The 22,386-nt window shown below is 38.2% G+C and overlaps 1 protein-coding gene across 4 annotated transcripts in view; it reads right to left on the bottom strand.

Annotated features, from left to right (window-relative positions):
* Positions 1–22,386, bottom strand: part of CEP112 (centrosomal protein 112) — a 475,433-nt gene that overhangs the window by 186,411 nt on the left and 266,636 nt on the right. For all 4 annotated transcript variants that reach the window (XR_004302419.1, XM_032429545.1, XM_032429547.1 and 1 more), the window contains exon 21: positions 18,320–18,550. Coding sequence is in view for 3 of the 4 variants with exons in the window: in XM_032429545.1 (XP_032285436.1) it covers positions 18,320–18,550 (231 nt within the window). In the remaining variant the exon portion in view is untranslated. The remainder of the gene's footprint in view (positions 1–18,319; positions 18,551–22,386) is intronic.

Below are 22,386 nucleotides of genomic sequence, written 5' to 3'. Positions count from 1 at the left end.
GAGGGGGAGAAGAACCATGAGAGACGATGGACTCTGAAAAACAAACTGAGGGTTCTAGAGGGGAGGGGGGTGGGAGGATGGGTTAGCCTGGTGATGGGTATTGAGGAGGGCACGTTCTGCATGGAGCACTGGGTGTTATGCACAAACAGTGAATCATGGAACACTATATCTAAAACTAATGATGTAATGTATGGGGATTAACATAACAATAAAAAAATTTAAATAAAAAAAAAGAAATTTTCTACACAATTTGGTGATTCTAACACTTAAAGAAGACTTAACCTGTCAAAGTAACACTGTTTTTTAAAAAGGTCATTCATTCACTGGAAAGGACAATATATTACAAACAATGTTGTTGTTGTTTTTACCAATTTTTCAATATGTGTGTAGAAGAAATATGTTTTGAGCCTGATTTCAATATTGTAATATTTGCAAAAATTTTATGATTTTAAATAGCAGAGGCTCTCAATGCAATATTTAGAATATATTCATAAACTATATTATTTTATAACATTTTTAAATCATTTTGATTTTTAAAAAGAATGATTAATATGGAAAGCCAAGACCAAGAATAATTTGTATCTTAAAAAGAGGTATTTAAAAATACCTATGACTTTGCTCATATGTTTGTGTGTATTATTGTTATTTTTAAAAATCATATATACATCACAGGACATAACAAAATAAACTGGGAAATTACAAATAAATGCTCCTGCTTCCACATCCTATATGCATTTTCTCTGACTGGTGGGTTATCATTTGATTCTTCTTATGTTAGGTTTGTTTTGAGAAGTTGTTTTCCAAAATTCACCAGCCTAGTAAAATAATTGTGTTAGTCAGAGTACTGAGAAATAAAATATCTTGATATATACAGCTTCATTAAAAAAACTCTCACAAGGAAAACTATTAAATAATAGGTACTTATCTGATTACGTAGAAATCCCAAAGAATCTATAAAAAGAGTGACTAGAACTAGTAAGTTTAGAAAGGTCAACAGGATACAAGAGCAACTTAAAAAATCTATTGTATTTCTATATATTAGCAACAAATAATTGGGTTTTAAAGTTAAAAACATGAAATGATTAGGTATAAGTCTAACAAAATAAATGCCACATCTATATGCTGAGAACTATAAACACTGATGGAAAAAATTAAAGAAAACCTAAATAAACAGCAAGATTTTCTATGTTCATGGATTAGAAGACTCAATATCAGTAAGATTTCATTTCTTTCCAAACTGAGAAATAGATTCACACAGTTTTTAAAAAATCCCAGCAGGATTTTGTGTGGACTTTACTATGCTGATTCTAAGAAAAGCAAAGGAACTACCATAGGTAAAACATTTCTGAGAAAGAACAAAGTCAGACAACTTTACTACCTGTCTCCTAGACTGACTATAAAACTACAATAATCAAGACACTGTGTGGGACACCTGGGTGGCTCAGTCAGTTAAGCATCCAATTCTTGGTTTCAGCTCAGGTCATGATTTCAGGGTCGTGAGATCCAGCCCCACATGGGGCTCTGTGCTTAGCATGGAGTCACTTGAGATTCTCTTCCCCTTCCTCTCCTTCCCCTTCTGCTTCTCCCCCACCCTACTCATGCGCTCACTCTCTCTAAAATAAATAAATAAAATCTTTTTTTAAAAAAGACACTGTGGCATTATTAGAAAAGAACAATCATGTATATCAATTGTACAAAATTAGAGAGTCCAGTAGCACACTACACATTTATGGTCAATTGATTTTCAACAAGCTGCAAAGGCAATTTAACAGAGAAAGGATAGTCTTTTCAACAAATAGTGCTAAAAACAACTGAATCTTAATCTGTACCTTGTCCCATTCACAAAAACTGGCTCAAAATGGACCACAGATCTAAATATAAAACTTAAAACTTCTAGAAGAAAACAGGAGAAAATCTTTGCGACTTTACGTTAGACACAGATTTCTTAGATATGACACCAAAAGCATGACCTATAAAAAGAACAAATTGATAAACTGGACTTCATAAAAAATTAAGAATCCCTGCTCTCTGACAGACACTGCTAAAAGATGAGAAGTTAGGCCATTGACTGTGGAAAGTGTTCACAAATCATATATCTTATAAAGGACTTGTATCCAGAATATATAAAGAACTATCACAATTCATTAAAAAGAAAATAAACTGAATATAAAATTGGAAAAACATTTAGACACTTTACTGAGAAAGATAATCAAATGACAAATACATACATGAGAAGATGTTCAACATTATTAGTTATTAGGGAAATCCACATGCAATGAGATACACCTGTTAGGATTGTTAAAATGACATCACAAACTCAACAATATCAAGTGCTAGTGAGGATGCAGAGCAACTAGAACCCATATGTATTTCTGATGGAAATGCAAAATGATATAGCCAATCTGGAAAACAGTTTGGCAGTTCCTAAAGTTTAAAGATATAGTTAACATACAACTCAGCCATCCCACTCCTTGTTATTTACCCAAGTGAAATGAAAAATTTATGTTCATGCAAAACTCTTATATGAATGTTTAACCACCCAAGTATTTCTCCCCTGGAGAATGGACAAACTTTGGTACATCTATGCAAAGGAATATTATTGGTAGTAAAAAAAGAACAGGACTATTGCTACACACAAGAACGTGAATCTCAAATGCATTATGCTAAAAGGAAAGAAACCAGACTCAAAAGGCTACACACTGAATGATTCATTTCTATGACATTCCAGAAAAGGCAAATCTAATAGAGAAAACAGACGAGTGGTTGCCAGGAGTCAGAGCAAGAGGAAGGAAGTGGGATTGACAACAAAGGCTCTGGAGAAACATTTGAGGTGATGGAATAGTTGTTTATCTTGATTGTGGTGATGGCTTGTCAAAGTTGCAGAATTAAACATCATCTGTATGTAAATTATATCTTGATAAAAAAATGTTTTAAAAAGAAGATGCCTGATACAAGAAAGAGCCTGATTTCTTCTGGAGTTGGTGTAAGAAGGAGCAAGACAAGGACAAGTAACATCTTTGAATGAGGATGTTAAATTCACCAGGTCTTCCAGGCAGAGAGAAAAAAAACCATGTCAAGCCATGAAGGAGAATGCTTATAGCCTATTTGTGGAAAAGGGAGTCTTCTGGGGTGGGCCTGGCACAGAGTGTGTCTGTGGTTGGGGAGACAGTTAAGAAAGGTAGAAGATGACACCACTTCATACTCATTATGATGGCAATTATAAAGACAAAACAAACAAACCAAAATCAAGTGTTGGCGATGATGTGGAGAAATTGGAAGCCTTGTGCGCTGCTGGTGGGAATTGTAAATGGTGCACCAGTTGTGGAAAATAGTATGGAGAGTTCCCCAAAAAAGTAAAAATAGAATTACCATGTGGTCCAGCAATTCCACACTGGGTATTATATCCAAAATAATTGAAAGTAGAAGCTCAGACTGATATTTACACACCTATATTCATAATAGAATTAGTCACAATAGCCAACAAGTGGAAGCAATCCAAGTGTCCGTTGTGGGACGAATGGATAAACAAAGTGTGGTATATACAAACGATGGACCATTATTCAGCCTTTTTTAAAAAAGGAAACTCTGACACAGGCTACCACATGGATAAACCTTGAAGACATTAAGCTCAATGAAATATACCAGTCACAAAAAGATAACTAATGTTTGATTCCACTCACACGAGGTACCTAGAGTCATCAAATACATAGAGACAGAAGGTAGAATTCTCGTTGCCAGGGGCTGGGGGGAGAGAGAAATAGGGAGTTAGTGTTTAATGGGGACAGTTCAGGTTTTGCAAGATGAAAGAAGTTCTGGAGACAGTGGTGATGGTTGCACAACAATTTAAATGTACTCAATGCCACTGAACTGTACACTGAAAAATTAAATTAATTAAAATAAATGAGAAAAGAGGGAAGGTAGGAGAGGAGAAAATGGGATTATGTAAATCCTTGGCCAGAAAGCTAAGGAGCTGTGGCAGCTTCACTTTGTTGTGGGCAATGGCACTTTGTAAGTTTTTAAGCAAGAGAGGGAAATGCCATTAGCTCATGGTTTACCTTGTCCAGAAGGTTCTGACTGATTCTACCCCTCCCCCACAGACTTCCCGGGAGTTTCTCAAGGCATGCTGGCCAACAGATCTAGACAACGGCTGTGATTTCAGTTGAATGTAATCACGGGTTGTCTGTTCCATTACCCCTGCCTTACTAAAGGATAGCTCTTTGAGGGGGAAAGGCTGTTTTCATGTGGCCAGTGTCTAATCCAGCCCAGCAGTGAGATTTGGGGTTTTTTCCCCCCTTTTTTAAAAGTAAGCTGTACTGCCCAAGGTGGGGCTTGAACTCACGACCCCGAGATCAAGAGTTGCATGCTCTACCGACTGAGCCAGCCAGGCGCCCCTGAGAATTGTTTTTCAGAAAGATCCCTGTCTCAGGCACAGAGACACTCTTACCTTCTTCTCTTTGAGGCCAGATGGTCCCGTGTCCCTCAGGGGCTTCAGACTACCAGACTGCTCTGTCTCAGGGCCACGACCACCTTCTCCTTTCCTCCCTATAAGATCCTGGGCTGGGCTTTCCTTGGGAGAGGAGTAGTCTGAGGTCAGAGAGGCCCACATTTCCTTTAGCACTCATTAATGTGGCAGAAGCAAAAATGAGAGCCCTGTGAGCAGGCCGAAGTCAGGCAGGCAATATTTCTGCTTTTCTCTGAAGCTAATGAGGACACAGCCTCCCTGCCCTGATAGAAAGATGACCTGGGTCAGGGTAAGGGGCACTGGAGAACATCCCAACCTCACAGGCAGGGCTGAGGAGGGGCTGCTGACATCACAATCACACTGCTCGGTTTCTGATGTCAGCTAACGTAACACCAGGACTGAAGGGCCGGCACATCCTTGGTCCCTGTGACTCTGGTGTCTCAGGGCAGAAAGGGGAAGCAGGTTGAAGATGTCCTAGGGCTTGGGGCAGGGCGACAGTATAATAAGGTGGTGACTCGTACATCACTGTTAGGACTACAATGTGGTTATAATAGAGAACGTTTAGAAAAACTGAATGATACAGTTTAAAAATCACTTCTAATCCCATCCCACAGAGAAATGAACTAGTATATTTGCATTTTTCCCATGTGTAAACTTACCTATGACTTCCTTTTTCTTGGTCTCACATCCCAAATCAAATCTGTCAAGAAGCCGTATTGGCTCCACCTTTAAATCTATCCAGAATCTGACCACCTCCACTGGCGCCACTCTGGTCCAAGCCCCCATAATCTCTCCCTTGGAAGTTCAGCAGTGCCCTTCTAATGGGTTTCCCACCTTTGTCCTCACACTGCCAGAATGATCTTTTCAAGTCTAAGTTGGATCATATCACTCCTTGGCACAATGCCCTAATGTTCTTTCATTACTCAGAGTTAAAGTCCTTACAACACCCTCAAAGTCCCTATGTGATCAGGACCCTTGGGATTCCTCAAAATTCATCTTACTCTCTCTCTCCCTGTCTCCTCTGCTCTCCCCACACTGGCTTCCCTGCTGGTCCTTAACCACGCCAGCCATGTTCTTGCTTGGTCTTTGCACTGGTTATTTGCGCTATCAGAGATTTCTTCCTCCAGATATCCACATGGCTAGTTCAACTCCTTTGTTGACCTTTTCAATGAGGCCAACCCTGATCACACTATTTAAATAGGCCCCAACTCTGGTACTCCAGAGTCTCCCTGTATCTTTTCTTTCATTTCTTATTCAGTAGCACTTAGACACTTTTTAAAAATTCTATGTAAGTTAATTATGTGGCATGTTCACTGCTTATTTAGTATCTGTCTCTCCGGCTAGGATGTGAGCTCTGAGGAGACAGGAGTATCTGCCTGTTTTGTTCATTACGACATCAAGTGTCTAGCACTGCTATACACAAAATAGGCATCAGACGCTGAAAGCATGAAGAGAGTGCCACGGCCTGCTAACTGTCCCTCAGCATCTATTCTTCTTCTTTTATTTCTTTAATTAATTAATTAATTTATAAATTTTATTTTAATTCCAGTGTAATGAACATACAGCATTGTATTAGTTTTGGGTGTACAGCAGAGTGATTCAACACTTCCATACATCACTCAGTGCTCATCATGACAAGTGACCTACTCAGTCTCCATGTTTCACCCGTCCCCCCATTCCCAGCCCCTCTGGTAACCATCAGTTTGTTCTCTATAGTTAAGAGTCTGTTTCTTGGTTCCTCTCTCTCTCTTTTTAACTTTGTTTGTTTTGTTTTGTTTCTTAAAATCCACATATGAGTGAAATAATATGTTATTTGTGTTCCTCTCACTGACTTATTTCACTTTGCATTATACTCTCTAGCTCCAACCATGTTGTTGCAAATGGCAAGATTTCCTTCTTTTTTACGGCTGAATAATATTCCTTTGTATATATATACCACATCTTCTTTCTCCATTCATCTATCGATGGGCACTTGGGCTGCTTCCATGTCTTGGCTATTGTAAATAATGCTGCTATAAACATAGGGGTGCATATATTCCTCTGAATTCATGTTTTTGTATTTTGGGGGGAAATACCCAGTAGTTTGATTACAGGATCATAGGGTAGTTCTATTTTTAACTTTTTGAGGAACCCCCATACTCTTTTCCACAGTGGCTGCACCTTTTTGCATTCCCACCAACAGTACACAAGGGTTTCCCTTTCTCCAACATCCTTGCCAACACCTCTTGTTTCTTGTGTTTTTGATTTTAGCCATTCTGACAGGTGTGAGGTGATATCTTATTGCGGTTTTTTGATTTCCATTTTCCTGATGATGAGTGATATTGAGCATCTTTTCATGTGTCTGTTGGCCATCTGGATGTCTTTGGAGAAATGTCTGTTCATGTCTTCTGCCCATTTTTAAATTGGATTATTTGTTTTTGGGTGTTGATTTGTATAAGTTCTTTATATATTTTGGATACTAACCCTTTACTGGATATATGATTTGCAAATATCTTCTCCCATTCAGTAGGTTGTCTTTTAGTTTTGTTGATTATTTCCTTTTCTGTGCAGAAGCTTTTTATTTTAATAATGTAGACCCAATAGTTTATGTTTGCTTTTATTTCCCTGGCCTCAGGAAACATATCTAGAAAAATATTGCTATGGCCGATGTCACAGACATTACTGCCTCTGCTCTCTTCTAGGATTTTTATGCTTTCAGGTCAATCCATTTTTTTTAAAGATTTTATTTATTTATTTGAGAGAGAGAGAGAGTGCGCATGTGTGAGTTGGGGGAGGGGCAGAGGGAATCTCAAGCAGAATCTCAAGTAGACATGACACTGAGCAAGGAACCCAGTGCAGGGCTCGATCTCACGACCCTGAGATCATGGCCTGAGCTGAAATCATCAGTTGGATGCTTAACTGACTGAGCCACCCAGGCGCCCCTCGGGTCAATCCATCTTGAGTTTATTTATGTGTATGGTGTAAAAAATTGTCCAGTTTCATTCTTTTGCCTATAACTGACCAGTTTTTCCAACACCATTTGTTGAAGAGACCTTTTCCCATTTGATATTCTTTCCTGCTTTGTTGAAGATTAACTGACCATATGATTGTGAGTTTACTTTTGGGTTTTCTATTCTGTTCTTTTGATCTATGTGCCCATTTTTGTGCTGGTACCATACTGTTTTGATTAGTACAGCTTTGTAACATAACCTGAAGTCTGGAATCGTGATACCTCTGGCTTTGCATTTCTTTTTCAAAACTGCTTTGGTTATTCAGATCTTTTGTGGTTCCATATAAATTTTAGGGTTTTTGTTCTAGTTCTGTGAAAAATGTTGTTATTTTGATAAGGATTGCATTAAATCTGTAGATTGCTTTGGCTAGTATAGATATTTTAACAATATTTGTTCTTCCAATCCATGAGCATGGAATGTCTTTCTATTTCTTGTGTCATCTCCAATTTCTTTCAGCAGTGTTTTATAGTTTTCTGAGTAGAGGTCTTTCACTTCTTTGGTTATGTTTATTCCTAGGTATCTTATTTTTGGTACAATTGTAAATGGGATTGTTTTCTTAATATCTCTTCCTGATGCTTCATTATTGGTGTATAGAAATGTAACAGATTTCTGAGATTAATCTGTTCTTAGAGGGATATCTTTTTTGGGTTTTGGTATTGATGTTATGCTAACCAAGAAATAGACTACTATATCAAAAGAGATGAATTTTTAAAAGTCCACAATATAGATAACTAAAGGCTTTCAGGAAAGTTGTACCAATTTACATTCCCACTAATAGCATTTTGGAGTATTTATTCATTGCACTTTTGGTATTTGGTATTATTAATTAAAAGTGATACTTGGTATCACTTAAAATAATTGGTTTATTCAATACGTGAAAAATAGTATCTTGTCTTAATTAGTATTTCCTTAATTATTTGTGAGGATGAAGAGGTATATTTAAACCAATGCACTTTTTCTGGTCATATACTTTATTTTTACTGTGTCTTATAAGGTATTCAATTTAGTTAATAGTTGACCATTTTTGATTATTTATTAATTAATTTTTTAAGATTTTACTTATTTATTTGAGAGAGAGAGTGCACATGAGCAGGGAGGGGAGGCAGAGAGAGAGGGAGAAGCAGACTTCAGGCTGAGCTGGGAGCCCAATGCAGGCCCTTCCTGGGATCATGACATGAGCGGAAGGCAGACGCTTAACCAACTGAGCCACCCAGGCACCCCATCCAATTATTAATTTAATCCTCACAATATTGAATTAGGAAACCCCATTCCACAGGGAATAACTGTCTCCCTTGCATTATGAACAATGGTTAGAATGAGACTTGACTCCCAGCCTAGAGCTCTTCCAATGTGCCATGCCCTCTGGCCCCTCTGTGACATCAGACACTCAGTGCCTAACCCCTAATGCCCATCAGCTCATCCTCTGCCCTCCCCTTCTAGAAAGTCTCCAAACAAAGCAGGCAGGAGTATGGATAGGGAGGCTCTGCCTCTTCATTCCAATCTCCTTGAGCCTACTAACAAATGGAAAATACTTTCCTTCTAAGTGCATCAAATGCTACTGAAACGTTGGTGTGGTATAGAAAAAACATCAGTCGGAAGGCTAGTCAGGATATTAAAATAATTAGAGTCTAGTTATCTATAATCTAAGCTCAGTATTATTTTCAAAAAGGCACTCATTTAAAATATATGTAGTCAGCATTATAATGTTCAATAATTAAATCATAGGATATATAAAGAGACAAGGTGCCTCCTTTACATAAAACACCCTCCTAGTTAGGGTAATCACAGAGCTTAACATGCGAGCTGGGACATGTTGAAGAGCGGAAAAGGTGGGGAAATATTAAATCATTCAGGATCCTGGGCCGACAGGTGCAAACTGGGACCTTCCCAGGCAAGCTGGGATGTACAGCCCCCCATTTATGATAAACCATCATCAAGTTATTGAATAACATAAGTTATTCTTTCTGTTATTATTTGTAATCATTTCATCATTGTTGAAGATACTAATGAAATACATATTTTTTTCATTTTATTTTCTTCCACGTTATGAAAAAAAGATTCACTACCAATAAGACTCCTACAGGTTTGGCCAAGAAGCCAAAAGGATTGAAAGGATTGTACAATTATCAATGCTAATCTCAACTCAAACACACACACAACACCCCCCCCCCCCACACACACACCAAAAAAAACCTCACAAAAACCAAAATGAACACACACATAAATACCTTTGGGCACAAATACCTGCTTATTTTACTACCAATTCTCTCAGTTGGGATATCAATCTCTGAAGATGCCAAATAAATTGTTCTATTTTCAACAACTTCTCAAGTCAAAATACTATCTTTTGCTACCCTGACCTAAGAGATTTTCCCTTTATTTTAGGTAGAAATTTTCTTCCTTAAGAAAATCCCAAAGGATAAAACCAACAAGTTCTGGTGAACAGCAGAACTTCATTTACAATGGTGTGATTAGAATATCAGAAAGTTAGGCCAGAGAAAGATAAGGGAGGGTTAATCTTATAAATTATAAATATTTACTTTAAAAATAAACAATGGTTCATTTATAATTCTAGATTTTATTTTGAAATAGCCTTAACATAGAATATACTGCCTTTTAATTTTCTCCAAGTAAAACATAGCTCTCTAGCCTACGAAAACTAGACTTTGAAGTTAAGCTATTGATTTGCTCTCTCAGATTGCCAGAAAATAGAAGTGCTCTTGAACATGCAGTAAAGAGGCAGAGGAAGAATTGGCAAAAGATTCCCTGGGAAACAGCAAGAGCCGCATTCAGTAGGGAGTAGCCCACTGCCGTCTGTTGACTGCACTGCATTGAGCCTGGCAGCCCTGCACTCAGGTTGGGATGGTAAAAGCTTGACAGTGTAAATATCCAATATCGGCTCTTTTTGTTTAATAAACAGACGCCCCAGACATTATTCCAGTATTTATTTTGTGGAATTACTGTGAAACAGGTGCCTCACATCAGAACCAGAAAAAGTAGGAGCGAGCTGGGGATCGATGCAAAACTGTGTCTCTAAGAAACACACAATTCCTCTTGTTACATAGGAGATACGTAAACTGATTTAACTAAAATATTTGATTTGGACTGCTTTGTAGATATTGGCAAAATGACAAAAAAGTCTTAGCTCTGGGATAAAACAAGACACAGCTCCTTTCACCACTCCAAGAAGGTTTACAATGCAGGTACTCTGAAGACACTTTAAAATTCTAAACCTTAATATAAACGAACACCAATTCATCACATTCAAAGTATGTACACACTCATGGTTTTCTAAGTTGCCATTTGTGTGTGTGTTTCTTTTGTAAATTAATTTACTGTTATGTTTAGAAGTATCATTACGGCCCATTATATCAAGCTGCAGCCAGAGGAAAATGCCACCTTGAAGTTTATCAACATTTTTGAAATACTATAAAAATTAGACTGGATGTTGTTTGTCAATCAATTTCTAAAAGTCTGAACTGTTTGAGGATAATATTTAATTTAAAAATTTAAGGATATAAAACTTCATATTTTTAGCAAAGGAAGAAGTCAGGGAAAAGATCAAAGCAAAGGGAAGAGAATTGAGATTAGAAATCCATTTTAAGCCGAAATGACAATGTCTTCATAAGTTAATATTAATCCTTTAATTATAAATTTCAAAGGTTTAAGTAGTTTCTATGACCTTAGCTTTGAATAATTATGCCATATGGAGCTTTTCTTAAATTTGAAAAAGATGCTGAATTGTTGCTCAAAGCCTTTTAATGACTTCAGGCTGGCAGAATTCCAGTATAATCCTTCAGACACTATTAAAATTACAGACCAGGAACCCAAGCTGGTAAGTGCTATGTCAATTTCATAAGCGCTTTTTACTTAGTAGAGTACGGTGTGGAAAATGTTTGATGTGTTCCTATATTTTTAAATATTTAATTTTTAATGTATTTTCAAACCACGAAGCTTAAAACAACTACTTATAATAGAGAATTCACAAAGGAAATGATGGACAGATTACACTTAATACAAATAAGATCTTTTGTGTATCATGAAGTTAAGTGATATAAAAAGGCAAGCACCAAAAATATTTGCCACAAAGCTAAGAATTTTTTCATCTTGTAAGGTGATGAGAAAAACATTAGGACACTAACAGAAGCAAACTGTCAAAGGGCATGAACAGGCCATTCTCAGAAAATGAAATACGCACAACAAATCTATTATAAATGTTCAAGCTCACTCTTTAAAATGCAAATTAAAAACAATAGAATTTTTTTACCGAAAAAATACCAAAAATTAAAGAAAAGTATTAATGGTAAAGACTGGCTAGATAAAACATATATTCTGTTGTGGAAAACATAAATTAGTACAACCTTTTGGAAAAGCAATCCGACCCTGTAATTGTACTGGGATCTTAACCTAAGACAAAAACGATGGAAATGTTGACAAGAATTTACATATGAAGATGTTCATCTCTGCATCAATGTAGGCAATTTCTTTTAAAGCTAAATGTTTAAAAATGAGACAATACTACAATATACTATGCTGCATCCATAAAATGGAATATCATGAAACAATGAAAACTGTATTTTCAAAGAATCTCCAATGACACTGGAATAATCTTTTAAACTTTTAAAAAAGCATGACTTTTAAAAAAGCAAAAGACTACACTATTTAGTGTGATCTCAGTCCACTAAATTCATATAATGTGCTATTTTACACACACATTAAATTATCACTAGGTTATCGCTAGCTGGAGGTAGTAACAGGAAATTTTACATTTTTCTTTTTCCCATATTTTCTCAAATAGCTTCTTATTTCAAGAAGGGTTATTTTAAAAATAACCCAATAGATTTCTGAAACAATTATAAACTGTCAATACCAAAGTTCTAATCAAACTTCTGAAAATGATCCACTACCATCACTTAATAATGGTCTGTAATTTTTCAACGGCTCATGTTTTTTGTGGACTTTGTTTCAATTTGGTTTGAAAAGATTTTAAAAGGCGAAAAAAGAAGCTTTCACTTTGCAAATGTCAATCACGGACTCTCTCGGGTTCTCTAGTTCAAGCCTTTTGACCTGGTGGAGGATTTCACGTTTCCCTTAAAGCCACTGAGGATGTCAGCGAGGCCGGAGCTGCTGCTGACAGAGACCCAGGTAGGGTCTGGACTCAGGGATTCCTCCACAACCTCAACGGTGGAAGTGCCACTGACACAAGCCAGACCCACAGGGAATGTTATGTTCAGGTTATTTATTATTCTGGTGTTATTTTCCTCTCCTCTTTGAACCTCGATTTTATACGTTAACGAGAGAAAATTAATTTCTAAACCCCTCAATTCTGACAGGATTTTGAGCTGCTGCCAAATATTTCAGCTTTCCGATTTAAACATGATAAAACATTAAACCTTTTATAAAATACAGTAGAAGAATTCAAGCAGCATGCACAATGACCCACCAGGCAGCAATGGGATATCTACCAGTTTACTAGGGTTGAATCAGATTTTCATATTAAGAACTCTACTGATTTCTGTATGAAAATATAAAACTATGTCTGAAAAAACGTTTTATGCTATACATTTAACTTACTAAGTAACAGGGAGAAGATTACAACACTAAAAAAAATGAAGACGTGAATATAAAGATGTATCTTGCCCCATCTAAAGAATTTATAATGGGTTGAAGTCAAATGTGGATGAATCAAAACCAATGTCTTACATTCATGTTACCATGCACATGGCTAGACTGAATTGCTCAGTTCATCATCATTCTTTCATTTTCTCAACATTTATGAATGTCTGCTTTGTCGGAGGTGCCACATGTGATCCTAGGCTTTAGAAACCAGCATTTCACAAGGATTGCTTTCAGGCAACTCCTGGTCTCCCTGCACTTAGAAATGCTCAACTCCTTTTACTAATTAAGTAAAAACACGTACCAACAGGAAACATAAACTGCTCTTCATATCAAGAGCCCAACACTTGTATTTTATCAAACAGACCTTGGGATTGGTTAATTCCACCAACTCAACAAAAACCAAACTCATGGCAGTAAACACTAGCCTAGTTAATGCTCTCATCCCTTTCCCCAGACTCTCCTTCTGCCAACAAGTCCCTACGTTCTGATGAACCCCGCCAGCACCGTTAACCATGGCGGCTAACGTTCTACCATGCTAAAACCCCATTTCTATCTTGTGTTACTCATGTCCTCAGTTCAATTCAGGACATTCCATTCTTCCAGACTCATGCTGCCATCCTCCCTCCTTGACATGCAGAATTCCATCTCTACCTGGGCAAATGCCCTTATGCCTGCTTCATTCCAGCCACATTCCAGCCATCTGCCCAGCACGAAGCCTGGCTATGTCGCTGGTCCTGGAACTCCTCACTCAGAAGACTCCTGCTATTCTTTGCCAAAAACATAGGTGATATCAGATAGAAGCTCTCTTTAGGTCTCGTCACAGAACTCCCTTGTATCTCTACCAGTCCTCTCCTTCCTTCCTCCCTCCTTGGAAATCATGGCTCCTATCATACACTCACTCAATATATACTAGGAGGGCACCTACCATGTGCTGAGTTTTCTCAACACTAGCAGAACGGAAGTGAACAAGGCAGACAAGGTCCTGCTAATGGAGCTGATATTCTAATGGCGGGGGGTGGGGTGGGGATGAATAGAAAATAAACAATCAGGAAAATGAAAAGATGATTCCAGATGGTGAGATGAGCTATGAAGACAATGGGACCAGTGAAGTTGGGCACGACTTTACAAAGAGAGGTCAAGGAAGGACACCGAGCAGTGCAGAGTGATAAGGAGGAGGATGGCCACAGAAAATCTGGGGAAGAACATCCCAGATAGAGAGGTGGCGGGTGTAAAGGCCTGGAATAAGGAGAGTATGAGGCCTACTCCAGGAACATGCCAAGGTCTCCTGCAGCTGAAGCCTTGTGGCCAAGGGGTGAGTGTGGGACTGTGCTGGTCTTTTCATCCACACCCTCCTGTCTCAGACAGCAAGCCCTCAGGTGTCTGTAGTTTTCTGCATCATTAAGCTCTTCCTCTCCATTGGTCCCTTCTTGTGTATTGCAAGGCATTTTCAGCCTAAAAGTATACTCCTTTGGAACGACACCTTCCTTTTAATATCAGATTTTCTGAAACAATAGAGTATTCATGAATCTTCATGGCCTCACTTATCCATTGCGACCGTGTTTCTGTCCACACTTTCCCTTTCAGGGAGATCTGTCCAAGATCATCAATGACTTCTCGCTTTCAAATCCTGGGACCTTTCTTCCTGATTTTCTGTCACATTCTTGAAAATCCGCCTTTCCAAATATTCTTTTCCTTTGTTTCCATGAAAATGCATTCTTCTCAGATTCCTCTTACCTTGATGACCCTTGTTTGACTGCTTCCTCCCTGACCTCCTCAGTGCAGTTCTTCCTTCACAGCTTCCTGCTTTCTTCCTGCATTCCTCTCTTGAACAGGCCCTCTCTGTGGGTGACCCCCACAGCTGTTTGCTCCAGTCCTGCCTTCTCTTATGATTACCTACCAATGTTCCTTCCACAGCAAGTGAACAGCCCAGCTGGGTGGCGCGGAGGCACTTCAAAGTCAACAAGTTCATAATGGTACCTACCTTCTTCCTCCCCAAACCAGGCATCTCCTACCTTCCCGATTTATTAAGAGTTGGGTTATACTTCACAAGCCTAATCAATGCCATCTCTCAGATGATTCTCAAACATGTCCCCTCTAGCCCTTTGTCACTGCTCTGCTCTCACCTGCACTGCTCTTCCTGCACCTCGAACATGCCCTCAGGGACCTCCTGCCTGTGTTACTCTGGTCCCCACCAACTACTCCTACTTTGAGGGCATCAGAACAACACTGACAGAAAGATTTTCCTGAGAATCGCTTGAATCTTGACATTCAGCGCTTAAAAACTTTCAGCAGCTCCTCACTGTTTACCCAACGAAACTAAAATACTACGACAGCTTTGGAGACTCAGTGATCCCAAGCTACCTTTGAGCCTATCACTAACCACTCCTCTTGATTAACCTCCGTGCCATGCATGTAAATGGTTTTGTTTGCTCTTGCTGTTGTTATTCCTTCGGCTTAGAATGCCATCTTGCCTATCTACTAGTCAAAATCCTACAGATTACTTATATCTAGTAAAAGCACCATCTCATCCAATTAATTTTCCCTGATTTCCTTAACAGGAATAATTTCCCCCAATTCACACTCCACCTTGCATTACAGTTATTTTTGTGTGTGTGTATGTCTTGATGTCACTATTATTTTATGATCTCCTTGAGGACTGTGCCTTTTTTTTTCTTTTTCCTGTGTATCCTCACAGTGTCTGGGATAATGCCTTTCAGGGTTACAGAAGATCTTCCAGAGGGGCTCTTGGGTGGCTCAGTCAGTTAAGCAGCTGCCTTCGGCTCAGGTCATGATCCCGAGGTCCTGAGATCAAGCCCCATGTCGGGCTCCCTTCTCAGAGGAGAGCCTGCTTCTCCCTCTCCCTCTGCCTGCCACTCTGCCTACTTGTGCTCTCTCTCTCTATCTCTCTGTCAAATAAATAAATAACATCTTTAAAAAAAAAAAAGATCTTCCAGAAATGTTTGGAAAACGAATTACTAATGGTTTCTAATTTTTTTTATTATCTGTAACCTGCTAATTAATTTTAACACATATAAACCTATATTTGAAAAGGTTCATCTTCTACTAAAAAGAAACATTTGGAGTGTGAATATATAGCACAAGAAAATTAAGGCAAAACTTGTATAAGTCTGGCTTTGGTATGTCTAATTTTCTTAAATCAGTGTGCACTGGTATGTGTGCTGTTTAAGTACATTTACTCAGAACTACCTTGAACTGTTGGCAGAGACAAATAGAGCCAAGGCAAGGTGTGTGTAAGAGTCACCAGACAGAGGGGCACCTGGGTGGCTCAGTCGGTTAGTGTCCAACACTTGATTTTGCCTCAGGTCATGATCTCGGGGTCATGGCATGGAGCCCCTGAATCAGGCTCCTCGCTCAGTGGGGAGTATGCTTGTCTCCCTCTCTCTCTGCCCCTCCCCTTGCTTGCGCTCTTTCTCCCTCAAATAAATAAATAAATCAAAAAAAAAAAAAAAAAAGTCTCCAGATAGGATACAGTAACACCCCTTTCACTCTCCATCAGTCTCATTGATCTGCTATTGTCAGAGGGGTAAAACTGTCTGGATAAGGAACTTTTCTAATTCCTGAAATTTTGTATATTTTAGCTTCAAAACATTCTTATTTTGTATTGCTTTGATGGAATTACCACCAATATCCTCACTTAGATGTATAAAAGGCATCTCAACTGGGACATGCCCCCACTAGCCCCGCCTACTGTTCTGGCAGTCTTCCTTAGGCTGCCAAAAGGCTGATTCCATTGGTCCACCAGCTCCAGCAAGTCACCTTGGAATCTCCCTTGACTGCTAAACAGCATGCCCCTCTTTCTCTCTTCCACCCCACATCCAAATCAACAGTGGACGCTGTCAGATCCACCTTCCTAATCCGAATCTCATCAGTTTTTACCTGCTGCTGCCCAGGCCCGAGCCTCAGTCATCTCATCCAAATTCCCACAATGGCCTTTCAACTAGTCTCCCTACTTCTTTCTTTGCCCTCAATTCAGTCTGTTCTCAGCATGCACAGAGAGATCCTACTCAAATGTGAATCAATGCATTCCACTCCTCTGCTCAAAACCTGTGAAGCCTTACTCCCAGAGAGTCAGAGCAAACCTGTGAAGCCTTACTCCCAGAGAGTCAGAGCAAAACCCTTTCAAGCACCCACACAGACCCACAGGACATAGGTCCATCCCCTGAGGTTTCTTCCCTAACCTCATCACCTCCTTCTCCTCCTCTTCCTCCTTCTTGGTTACCATTTTTTGCCACATCAGCCTCCTTGCTGCTCCTCCAAGAAGCCAGGCTCACTTCTGCTTCTTTGGAGTCTTGTTCCTATTTATTTCTGGGTTCAGAGCTATGCTGCCAAGGGCAAAGTCTGCTGAAATCTGAGTCTCAAATAAATTAGGATACTATAAAAGAAGCATCTTAGGATCACAATCCATGTAAAACCAATGGAGCAGTGCCTAGAATGGTGTTGTATGCTCTATGAAGGCATAGCATTTAAAGATGAAGAAGAAAAGGTAAAAAAAAAAAGTAAGCAGAATTGGAAGACTCTTAGATTACCCTTTTCAAGTTTCTTGATCTCAAGATTAGATTGGTCTTAAGGAACTCAAAAGGTAATTTATAGTTGCTATCATTAATAGCAATTCACATTTACTCCCAATTAAAATGTTTCCACCTTTCCAGAACAATGAAAGAACAAATATTTGAGATTATACCTGGAAAATCACTCAACCCAAAATGTGTAAACATTATATTGACATATATTTCAAAAATATGTAATTTTAAAGAAACTTTCCTTAATCTGAAATAGTAATCTGGGAAACTATGTCATTTATGTTACACAAGACTGTTACAAAAGACTTTGAAATCTAGAAATGACTATTAGAAAACCGAAGAAAGATCTGAAACCTAGTCTTAACCAAGGAAAACTTGGGGCTACAGCTCAAGTATCCCTACTCAGTACAATATTGGACAATATTCTACATTGCTTTATCACAATGTGCATCTAATCACTATGGAATGGGATATTCCACACTATCCTTTCCATGGACGTCAAGGGAAAATAGGACACCTAACTCCCTGGATTATTTTTGTGGTGCTTAAACATATAGCAAGACACTTAAATTGCTCATTTGAACAGTTGGTAAATTTCAGGAGTAGTTCTATGCTTGCCACCTTTTAGAGATTAAACACAAGGATGGCAGCAGTGGGGCCTAAACATGGGTTTCAGTGGTCTGCGCAAATCCAGCTGGATATCTCACCTTTTCCAATGTCACCTCTGTCTCAGCGGCATGAGTCTTTTTCAGCTCCATCTTCATCTTTTCTGACTCAGCCTTCAGTTTGTAGACAGCGGTCTCATGGTCCCTTGCAGCCCTTTGCTTCTCCTCTTCGCGAAGAAGACCAAGCTCTATCAGCTGCTGTTTCCGCTGCGAGTTCACGTGAATCAGCTCTTCTCTCAGCTTGTGAACTTGGGCCTCCATGTCAGCAATAACCTTGTTTTTAAAAATGGAAAAATGGGCAAAGGATATGAATAGGAAAATCATAAAAGAAGAACTGCAAAAGGTTAACAAACATACAAGTTCACTCCTTCCTTTCTTCCTTCCTTCCTAACCCCCCTCCCTTCCTTCCTTCCCTCATCCACTCATTCTCCCATCCCATGCCATTCCCTCCTAGCTTAGATATAAATTCTACCTATAACCTTTTTACTATATATAACATGTTTAATTTTACTTCTTTCAAATATCTATGTAAGTGGAATATTACATGTATTCTTCTGCAACTTGCTTTTTCAAATATTCAATGTTATGTTCCTAAGATTCATCTAGTACTTGCTATGGTATTTTTGCTTTTATTTCATTGATATCAGCTCTTATTTCATTATGTCTTGCATTCTACATTCTTGGGCTTATTTTATATTCCTCCTCCTGATTTCTTCTTTTCAGTATTTAGCTCACTTATTTTTATACTTTCTTCTTTTCTCATTTATAAACTTAAGACTATAAATACTCCTCCAACTCTTACATATGTTTAATCTCTCAAGTGTAGATATATGCTATTTTCATGATCATTTAGCTCAAAACATTTTTTAACTTCCTTTATTATTTTCTGCTTTGACTTATAAACCATTTAGAAGCAGGTTTCCTAATTCCCAAACATACGGGACATATTAGTTTCCTGAGACTGCCATAACAAGTACCATAAACTGGGTGGCTTAATGCAACAGATATCTATTCTCTCACGGTTCTAGAGATTAGTAGTCTGAGATCAAGGTGCTGGCAGGGTTGATTCTTTCTGGAGGCTCAGAGTGAGAATCTGGTCCATGCCTCCCTTCTAGCTTCTGATGTCTGTTGGCAATCCTTGGTGTTCCTTGATTTATAGACACATCACTCCAGTCTCTGCTCCATCTTCAAATGGCTTCTTTGTGTGTCTGTGTCTCTGGGTCCAAATTTTCCTCTTCTTTTTTTTTAAAGATTTTATTTATTTATTTGACAGAGAGAGACACAGCGAGAGAGGGAACACAAGCAGGGGGAGTGGGAGAGGGAGAAGCAGGCTTCCCGCTGAGCAGGGAGCCCGATGTGGGACTCGATCCCAGGACCCTGGGATCATGACCCGAGCTGAAGGCAGACGCTTAACGACTGAGCCACCCAGGCGCCCAAATTTTCCTCTTCTTTTAAGGACACTGGTCATCTTGGGCCTTTAGGATATAATTAGTGCCTTTATAAAATGAAATTAGTGCCTTTTCAAAAGAAACTCAGAGATCCCTTGTCCCTTTCACCATGTGAGGACACAGTGAGAAGGTGCTAGTTCTGAACCAAGAAGAGGGTCCTCATCAGAATACAACCGTGCTGATGCCTTGATCTTTGACTTCCCAGCCTCCAGAACTGTGACAAATGAATTTATAAGCCACCCAGCCTGTGGCATTTTGTTATAGAAGCCAGAACAGACTAAGACATGTAGTCCAAGAAAAAGAGACATGCAAAGATTTTATCCAAATTCAGTCTGATTTGAAAGCTTTATTTTTATCACATATTATACTGTATCAGAGAAGTAAGAATTTTTTTTATGAAGAATGACATTTATTGTATTTTATTAATCTATTCTTATTGTGTACCTCTAACCTCTAATTTTCACTATGATTAGAACAAAGTTATATCCCAAAGTTGCAAGGTCATAATGTCTTTATAAAAAATAAAAAATTAACAAAAAAAGTTAACTTTCCAAAACCACTGACACCACCCCAAATTGAATTTCAATCTTTGACAATGTACATACAAATATTTTTAATGATATAATCACTGTTTAGATACTGTTCTACTTTTTCCTATACCTAATTTTACATCTTCATTCCCATTTGTTAGTGTATTTGTCACTTTTAGTGGTTCTTTGATACTTCATCATTGCAATATATGTAATTTACTCAATCATGTTATTCTTGGATATTTGTCTTATTTCCAATTAGTCATTATTACATATGAGACATCTATGAATAAATTACACTGATATTTTGCTTTTAGATTATATTATCAAAATTATTTGGCTAAAAGATAAGAATAACTTTCTTTTTTTCTAAATTGCTCTACAGAAACAATGAATCCATTTCCAGTGTGAACAACAGTGGGTATGTGAACCCGTTTCTCCACACCCTTGCCACTACTGCACTTCATAATTTTGTATATTTTTATTAGTTGACTAGGAATGTGATGATAACTTAAGGAAGGCATTTTAAATTGCTAGCACATTGTTATACACTGGCTCTAGTCCAGTGATGGTTTTCAAACAGAAAAACTATACTGAAAAATGTATCAACTAATTATGGAAGAAATAAACATTAAATGAAAGAACTTAATGCCAAAGACTTCCCTGGGGTATTTAATATTTTAGTCCTTAGCATGTGCTGATAACTACAGTGATGGAACTGCCAAGATCAATCTGGAATAGATGTGTTCATTTTTCTTTAATATTATAAATAGTGACCTAGAAAGCTTCATCTATTTGACTAATATAAAAGAGCAGAATTACAAAGAAATTTCACAAATTAATAAAGGTTGTATCTGTAGAAGACCCACTATACGGACAACTTTTAATCAAGTTGATTTCATACAGTAAAAACATACAGACCAGAAAGCATGGAAGCAACCCAGACGTCCATTGACAGATAAATGGATACGCAAAATGGAGTCTTTACATACAATGCAGTATTATTCAGCCTAAAAAAGGAAGAAAAATCTGCCTTATGCTACAACATCATCACCAATGTCTGAAATATTTCCAATGTGCTACTCTTTAATTTATAATTATGTATAATTTACTATTTGTTAGGATCTATGATGCGGAAGCCACCATAAGTGACTTCTAGAACAAAAAATTTCCCTAAAGAGTTTAGACTGTAATATATAAGCTACACACACTTGTACACACACACACATACACACACACACACAAAAGCCATAAAGCCACAAGAGAAGACAAAGTGCCATAAAAGTTCAGAAGAGGGAGAAGTTACTTTGAGCTAGGAAGAATTCTGGAAAACTGAATAAAACTGAATGCAACTGAGATGGACCTTAATAGATAAATTAGTACCATTTGGGGACACGGATGAATATAGGACATTTCAGATAGAAAGAATGAGTTGCATGGAAGAAGAAAAACAGAGTGTCAAAGAGGAATAGGGGAAATTCAGAAAAGAGAGATTTGCTGCAGACATTGAAGATATTAAACTACAAGGGTTGGAAATCAAGGCACTGGAGGACAATCAGATGCTGGAGAGGAGTATGTGGGGATAGTAAGCCAAGAAATAGCACTGAATTTCTATTAAGAAAGACTAACATGGAGGCAATATATATAATGGGTTAGAGACACTAGGGATGGGAAGGTCAGCAAACGGGAATGGACGGGCATACAATTTTAGAAGTAGAATTAAAAAGGGCTGAACAACTACATGTGTGTGGAAGGCAAGGAAGAGAAAGGAATATCGGTGATTTAGGATAGTTACTTCAGGCAGTGTGGCAGGTTAGATATTCTGAGAGGCCCTCATGAGATGAAACAACTAGGTTCGGTATAAAATACAATGTTTTCTCTCTTTGCTCATAGGAAGTAAGAGAAAAATCCAAAGGGAAAAACAAAATAAAACAAAAGTCACACACATGTAAACTGCATGTGCCAAAAATAGGATAATGACCAGTAAGCATGCCCAAAAGGCAAGGTATCTTTGAGGACAAATGTCTTTATTAGCACTGCAGCTTCAGGGGCAAGGAATATGGGAGTTGAACATGATTCCACAGAATTAAGTCAGAGAGCCTGGAATAGGAAAAGTGGTTCCAGGTCCATA

Source organism: Phoca vitulina, unplaced genomic scaffold, assembly GCF_004348235.1.
Source record: "Phoca vitulina isolate PV1807 unplaced genomic scaffold, GSC_HSeal_1.0 scaffold41, whole genome shotgun sequence".
In the NCBI taxonomy this organism is placed as follows: Eukaryota; Metazoa; Chordata; class Mammalia; order Carnivora; family Phocidae; genus Phoca; species Phoca vitulina.
This window is presented reverse-complemented; position numbering and strand designations above follow the sequence as displayed.